This window comes from Pongo pygmaeus, chromosome 18 (assembly GCF_028885625.2).
Source record: "Pongo pygmaeus isolate AG05252 chromosome 18, NHGRI_mPonPyg2-v2.0_pri, whole genome shotgun sequence".
In the NCBI taxonomy this organism is placed as follows: domain Eukaryota; kingdom Metazoa; phylum Chordata; class Mammalia; order Primates; family Hominidae; genus Pongo; species Pongo pygmaeus.
In genome coordinates this window covers 26,380,813-26,388,509 of record NC_072391.2, presented here as the reverse complement: position 1 = coordinate 26,388,509, position 7,697 = coordinate 26,380,813, and the positions used below count along the sequence as shown (strand labels likewise).

The 7,697-nt window shown below is 51.1% G+C and overlaps 1 protein-coding gene across 1 annotated transcript; it reads right to left on the bottom strand.

Moving 5' to 3' along the window:
- Positions 1–1,043: 1,043 nt before the first annotated feature.
- On the bottom strand, positions 1,044–5,313 carry CHP2 (calcineurin like EF-hand protein 2). The gene is made up of 7 exons (XM_054453361.2): positions 4,855–5,313; positions 4,238–4,310; positions 4,044–4,124; positions 3,776–3,906; positions 3,531–3,592; positions 2,656–2,778; positions 1,044–2,448 (listed from the first exon to the last, which is right to left on the bottom strand). The coding sequence occupies exons 1-7, from the start codon at positions 4,919–4,921 to the stop codon at positions 2,395–2,397; spliced, it is 591 nt and encodes a 196-aa protein (XP_054309336.1). The 5' UTR covers positions 4,922–5,313; the 3' UTR covers positions 1,044–2,394.
- Positions 5,314–7,697: the final 2,384 nt, after the last annotated feature.

Sequence of the window (7,697 nt, the reverse complement as noted above, 5' to 3'; positions counted from 1 at the left end):
ATGGGGGCTCAAATCTGCTGGAAATTGCTATGAAAATTAAGAAAACATGTATCTAAATTGTGCCATCTGAATGATGAAGTAACTGGGTATTTATCCAACCAATTTCCATCTGTCACTAATTGAGAGCTACTCCTAATGTCATTAAATCTCTGGCACTTCCACCCTGCCCCTTATACAGGCTGAATACGTGCAAAGCCCTCGGGCAAGGCATCACCGTGCTTGCAAAAATAAGCCACTAGCATGTAAGGCTGGGTGCAGTGGCTCATGCCTATAATCTCAGCATTTTGGGAGGCCGAGGTGGGTGCATCACTGGAGTCTAGGAGTTCAAGACTAGCCTGGGCAACATGGTGAAACCCCATCTCTTTAAAAAAAAAAATTAGCTGGGCATGGTGGCATGTGCCTGTAGTCCCAGCTACTCAAGAGGCTGAGGTGGGAGCATTGCTTGAGCCCAGGAGGCAGAGGTTGCAGTGAGCCGAGACTGTGCCACTGCACTCCAGCCTGGGTGACAAAGCTAGACCCTGTCTCAAAAAAAAAAAAAAAAGGAAAGAAAGATAAAAGAAAGAAAGAAAGAGAAAGAAAGAAAGAAGAAAAGAAAAGAAAGAAAGAAAAAAGGAAAGAAACCATTGGCATGCAAAGTAATGGGAAATGTCTAGCAGGTGGTGTGCAGATAAATGTTTAACAACTGGCTTTCCAGGAGGAAAAAGCCTTAACCTGTTGCACTTACCAATGTCTGTGGTGTAAATATTCCCGCTATAGCCAGTTTCAAGTTACTAACATATCATTGAAAGCAGAGTTGAGATGTTATAAGCACAACTGGTTCTCATGTGTTGATACAAGACAACCAAAGACCAGCTCTGGGAGGGAGAAAAACAGCAGGGCAATTACAGTGTCTCCCACAGGTGCAACCAGAGTGCTCTGCTGCAGACATAGAGTCTCATAGTTTTATGGGACTTCCTACTCCATTCCGTCTTATATCAATGTTTGAACATCTTACCATGAAAACAAGCTTACTCTTAGAATCTTCGAATGCATTCACACTCTAGGAAGGTATATGTTGTTTATTATTTTTACATCATCACTTCCCTACCCCATCAAGCCCCATCATCCTAGCATGCACCCAGGAAATCAGCAAAAACCCATTTAAGAGTCCAGACTTCAAGGGTCCCTCACAGTAATGGGCATTTCTTGTTTTGCCCGAGCAGAGCAGACCACTCATTTCCCCTTATTCTGCTAATTGTATTTCATTTTCCTTTAAGCAACCACCTTTCACCCCATCCTGAATCCTCAGACCTTATTTCCCTGGCCCTAGGAATTAGCACATGACACAGGCCTGGCCACTCAGAGTGTTCCATTCCCCTAGAAGTAGGGATGAGACCACAAACGGGTCAATGACACTCTCCACTTGGAATTATTGGAATAAGTAAATCTCTTCCCACTGGGTTACTGGGTTAGCAGGATAGAAGCCTGGAGCTGATGGTGGTCATCTCCATCACTAGGAAAGAGCCTTCCTGAAAATCAGGCTTACAGACAGAAAAAGCGGAGCTGGGAGATGGAGAATAACTGGGGCCTGATGATACCATTTGTGCCCTTGGATCCAGCCGTGCCTAAAGGCAGATACTTCTGGACTTTTTAATTACATGAATTCATAAAATTTCTTTCTGACTTAAGTCACTTTGAGCTGGGTTTTCAGTGATTTGCAGCCAAAAGATTGCTGGCTGATTCACAGCTCTGAGACCAAATGAGCTAGACCTGGCATCGGGTCTGTGGTCTGTTAGGAACTGGGCTGCACAGCACAAGGTGAGCGGCAGGCGAGCTGAAGCTTTATCTATATTTACAGCCACTCCCCATTGCTTGCATTATCGCCTGAGCTCTGCCTCCTGTCAGATCAGCAGTGGCATTAGATTATCATAGGAGCCCAAATCCTACTGTGAACTGCACACCCAAGGGATCTAGGTTGTGCACTCCTTATGAGAATCTAATGCCTGATGATCTGTCACTGTCTCCCATTACTCCCAGATGGGACTGTCTAGTTGCAGGAAAACAAGCTCGGGGCTCCTGCTGATTCTACATTATGGTGAGTTGTATAATTATTTCATTATATATTACAATGTAATCATAATAGAAATAAAGTGCACAATAAATGTAATGCACTTGAATCATCCCAAAACCATCCCGTCACCCATCCATGGAAAAACTGTCCCTGATGCCAAAAAGGTTGGGGACTGCTGAGCTAGACTTTAGTATGCATCCTTCCAGCTTTCCTCTCTTGGCCCTAAATAGAGTTAGAAGCAAGAATACAGTTTATTGGCGCCCTGCGTCCATGCGTCCATGGGGGCTTTGGATGAATTCCAAGGAGATACTGGTTGCAGGAGCAAGCCCAAGGCACAAACGGAGTCACTTCAGGATCCGGATGCTCATTTTCTGCTCAACATCCATCTTCTCTAAGGACTGAGGGAAAAACAAATAGCAGGCAAGAGGCTTGACTCTCAGCTCTCCATGCTCCCAATCTTCTCCCCCAGGGTTCTACCCATTCCAGAGACCCCATCATTCCCAGGCAACCCCTATCTTTCCGCCCTCCTCCGTTGAACATTTCCCATGTCTGTCTGCCCCAGGGACTCCTGATCTCAACTCCCCAATCCCCAAGGGCACTCTGACCTTGGTGAACTCCACGAAGGACACAGCCCCATCCCCATCTTCATCAGCCTCCTGCACCGTGCGGTCAGCGATGTTCTCCAGCTGCTCTTCTGTCACCTGTACCCCGACCATCAGACGGAGAACCTGGGAGATGAGTGAAGAGGCAGCCATAAGGAGGGGGCACGAAGGCTGCTACTCCCCATCTCGTAAACCTTGCCCACCTCATCCCAAAAGTTATTGCTAATTTTATAATCCATCCTTCATCCATTTTTCACCATATCCCCCCAATAATTTTCCCTACTGCTTCAACAACCAATCTCCTATCTCTCCCTCACCGTCCTGCACTACCCTCAAAATATGCTCAAACTCATTACCCAACTTTATCACCCAACCTCCATCCATCCTCCACACCATTCTCCACCTTAGCCACTAAGGGTTTCTAATTCCATCCTCATTCCATCACATCTGTTCCAGCGTTTCTCGATCTTGGCACTGTTGACATTTGGAGCCAGATAACTCCTTGTTGGAGAAGGCTTTCCTGGGTATTGCATGATATATAGCCACATTCCTGACCTCTACCCACTAGATGCCAGTAGCACACTCTCTCCCCCATTGTGACAACAAAAAGCATCTCCAGATATCGCCAGATATTCACTCAGGGAGCAAAATCACCCGTAGTTAAGAATCACTGATCTATTCCCAACCTCATAGTCAATTGCTCCACACTCCGACTCCCAACAAACCCACACTCCAACTGCACCCATTCCCATTTCCCAAACAATACCCCAATTATCTGCACCCCAGCTCCCCAATCATCCCACCCCATCTCTCACACCATTGCATTTAACCATCCCATCCTTCACACATCACATCTCTTGCTCTCGCTTTCTGCCAACCTGCAGCATTTCATGCCTGGAGATCTTCCCATCGCGATCCAGGTCATAGAGCTGAAATGCATCTGGGGAGAGGGTGGGAGGGGGAAAGGACTGTAGGTCTTCCCTGGCTCTCTTCCAGCAGAAGGCCACCCTGGAGGAGGGGGGAGGTTGCCAATGGGCTCAGGGAGGGAGTGGAAGATTCCTGGAGCCTGTCCCTGGTGTGGGTACATCTGCATTCTCACTTGGGCAGGTCCTCACAAACTCACAGTGAAGTTTGTTCCTTCTGCTGTTGAGAGGTTCAGGTTTCTTGGGATCTTGGGTTTCTGTGTCCTCATCTTCTACAGGGCGAAAATGAGCCAAGACCCTGACAAAGCCCGGGAAATCCACTCGCTGGCTCCTAGGGAGACAGGGGGCAGAATGGAAAGAGGTGGTGGTCACCTTGGCCATCACTCTGCCTCAATCTCTAACCTCCCCTCCCACCCACTCACACACCGGTTTTCCCGCCTCCACCTCCCCACGCCCAGCAAGCCTCACCCATCGGGGAAGAAGCTTTCTATAATTCGGTCTCCCAGGGGGTTCACGGCGAGCGCCCCTATCTGCTGGAGATCCATGCGGCTGCAAAGCCAAAGTTCAAAGAGGGTAAGGCAGAGATGCCAGATGGAGGGTCAAAGAGGGACATGGAGTCAGAGAGACAGGGGCCAGAAGTTATGAGGCCGGCTCCCCCTCACCTCAGGTAGCCCTTCTTATTCCTGTCCAGTGCCCGGAACCGGTGGTGCAGGCGGAGCAGGCTGGCTTGGGAGACTGCGGGAAGGAGAGTGGGGTAGGGGTGTGTGACTCTGCAGGGCCCGCTCCAGAAACCCGCCCCAATAGGCCGGGAAGATGGGCCAGAACAGCGGGGGCTGGTTGGAAGGGGCGATCATCCCGGGGAATCAGGGGTGGAGGTGGCCGGGGCGGAGGGAGAGTGACACGATCCCGCGAAAATCCAGGTTCAAGACCCGGGCGGCTCGCAACCTCCCGAAAACCAAAGTACCAAAGCCATCCCTTCCATCCGCCGTCAGCTCTGCCTTCAGCTTCGATCCGGGCTCGAGGACACCTGGGTGCCTGGATTCCTCTGGACTCGAACCCCGTGAACCCGGATCCTCCCCAGACTTGGAGGCTGGGACCCCTAGGTTAACCCGCCCCGAACCCAGCGATCCCAGGCACTGGGGTCTTGGTCTTCCAGCTCCGGGGAGCCCCGGACCCCAGATTTGTAAGTTCATCCATCCTTCAACCCAACCCCTTCCCTAGCCCCAGACGCCTGGGTTCGCCCCGTCCCCTCCGCAGCCGCCGGCGCGGGCGCACTCACAGCCGGTCTCTCGCCGAATACTGTCCCCGTCGGGAATGACCGCGGCGTGGGAGCTGCGCGACCCCATGGCCGAGCTGGAGGCGGAAGGGCCGGAGCAGCCACCCGGACCCACGCGTTCTCTCCTCCCGCCGGAGAGGCGTGGCCGCCCCAGTGGCCCCAGAGGACGAAGGCCACAAGCCTGGCGCGCGGCCAAGCTCCAGAACCCCGGCGTGCCTCGCCTCCCACCCGCGACCCGGGCGAATGGAAAACAATGGCAGGGTGGCGGGTCAGAGGGAGGCTGCGAACAACGGGCTGTTTCAGCTCCGAGATTTTGCGATCGGCACGGGAGAGGCTGGTCGAGTCCCAGGCCCCGCCTTTCCACGCCTCCCCCGGGGCCGGTTCCCACAGTGCGCCCTGACACCTGAGCCACCTCCTCCTTCGCGGGCCCTGGGCGCTCCCAACCCCAGGGCTCTCCCCGGCGTCGATGCTGAGGAAGCCTGGGAGACCTGACCTCCTCTGTAGAGACCACGCCCTGCTGGAAGGCGGGTGGCCTATGGGGAGGGAATCCTGGGGGGGAAGGGGGAAGAGGCATCGAAGAACTCCCAAAGACGGAGAAGTGGGGAGGGGCGGCGAGATGAAGGGTGTGCGTTAGGTTAAGTGGAAAGAGCACTGGTTTGGGAGTCCTTATTGGAATCCCAGCCGTGCCCGTGACTCTGGGAAAGTCAGTAAATTTTGGTTACATCCCTTTTGTTCGGTTCACATTGCCTTATTGTTGTTTAATTGAGCCAATGCTTAAAATTCAGGAGTTTCACCCAAAATCCACATTCTTGGCTTTTCCTGAGAAATCGGAAGTTCTATCACCACCAGGCCCAGAGCTGTCTTCCGGCCACAGTCCCTCCAAGCCCAGTTCACTCCCTTAGGTACCTACTGATCCCGTAGAGCTCCAGACTGGGAATGACTTAGTCCTCTGAACAGCCCTCCAGAGCCATGGGACTCCTCGGCCCAAGAGAGGGTTACAGACATCACTGGGACTAGGCTTAAAGCAAGAATGACAACAACAAGGGCTCTTGTTTACCATGCTTTGCTAAGCACTTTATGTGCATCCGTTCACACATTCCTTGTAGGCCCTGCTGGGCTGCTTTCTTCTGATTTTACGTGGTGGAGGCTGCCAGGGGCAAGTTGTGAACTAATTATGTAAAGCGTGTGTTCTCAGTGTGGTCTCTATCTCACCCCAAAGGGGCAAAAAATAAAACATATGTTTTATGTATAAAGCACAGCATACATACAGCACATAAATAGATATACAATATAGCTGTGATACTGAAATTTCAGGGCAGACGTGGAGGCTCATGCCTGTAATCCCAGCACTTTGGGAGGTAGGGGCAGGAGGATTGCTTGAGCCCAGGAGCTCAAGACCAGCCTAGGCAACATAGTGAGACCCCATCTCTACAAAAAAATACAAAAAAAAAAAAAAAATTAACCAGGTGTCGTGGCGCATGCCTGTAGTCTCAGCTACTTGGGAGTCTGAGACAGGAGGATCACTTGAGCCCAAGAGGTTGAGGCTGCAGTGAGCCATGATCATGCCATTACACTCCAGCCTGGGTGACAGAGTGAGACCCTGTTTTGAAAAGAAAAGAGGCCGGGCGCGGTGGCTTATGCCTGTAATCCCGGCACTTTGGGAGGTCGAGACGGGTGGATCACCTGAGGTCAGGAGTTCGAGACCAGCCTGACCAACAAGGAGAAACCTGGTCTCCACTAAAAATACAAAATTAGCTGGGCATGGTGGTGCATGCCTGTAATTCCAGCTACGCAGGAGGCTGAGGCAGGAGAATCTCTTGAACTCAGGAGGTGGAGATTGAGGTGAGCCTAGATCGTGCCATTGCACGCCATCTTGGGCAAAAAGATCGAAACTTGGTCTCAAAAAAAAAAAAAAGAAAAGAAAATTTCATGGGGTAGGGGTGAGGGTGGGGAAATTAAAAAGACTCGGGGAGGCATTGGTAACGAAAAAAAAAACAGGTCGAGAAACTCATTTGTCAAGGGACAAACACTAGAAGTGTCCACTTTTGAAAGTATCTTTAAACCCTTTCCCCCATCATAATTGCACATACATACACAAATTTCCCAGGGAGGAAAACATGCAAGCAGTTCATTGCAAGGGCTCAAGTTCATATCCACCCTGGAGAGAGAGAAGCTGAAGAAACAGTCTATCCTCCAGCCCCACGCAGAGGCCTGCATCAGATGAGTCTTGAAAATATTGATCTAAGAAGTGCTTGCTTCTTTCAGATACCCCCCAAGGACTAAGCAACTGGCATAAGGAATGCTTGATTCTCTTTCAGACTCCCCCCAAAGACTAAGCATGCAGGAAACCACACCCCTCCCTAATGAAGCCCAGCAATCACTGCAACCCACAGCTGTGAGTCAGGCTGTGCATGTAGTTTGGGTTCAGTTCTGAACCCAGGAGGAGATGAGAGCCCTAAGAAGCTGTGAAAAGCACCTCAGGCCAGCTTGGGATGCTGATCTTGGAAAGGGCTTCTCCAGCCTTAATATTGGAGTCAGTGCTACACCAAAGTAAATTAGGCCAGAGAGTAATTAGGAACTCCTATGCACACATCATACACAAGCTTTTAAGAGAGGGCTGGACCAGGCGCGGTAGCTCTTGCCTATAATCCCAGCACTTTGGGAGACCGAGGCGGGCAGATCATGAGGTCAGGAGATCGAGACTATCCTGGCTAACACAATGAAACCCCGTCTCTACTAAAAATACAAAAAATTAGCTGGGCGTGGTGGCAGGCGCCTGTAATCCCAACTATGTGGGAGGCTGAGGCAGCAGAATCACTTGAACCTGGGAGGCAGATGTTGCAGTG

Excerpts from the sequence above, each read along its gene's own strand:
- CHP2 (XM_054453361.2), bottom strand. The coding sequence starts at position 4,921 with ATGGGGTCGCGCAGCTCCCACGCCGCGGTCATTCCCGACGGGGACAGT. Across the intron at positions 4,125-4,237 it reads AATAAGAAGGGCTACCTGAG|CCGCATGGATCTCCAGCAGA; the intron begins GTGAGGGGGAGC and ends TTGGCTTTGCAG. Across the intron at positions 2,449-2,655 it reads CCTTCGTGGAGTTCACCAAG|TCCTTAGAGAAGATGGATGT; the intron begins GTCAGAGTGCCC and ends TTTTTCCCTCAG.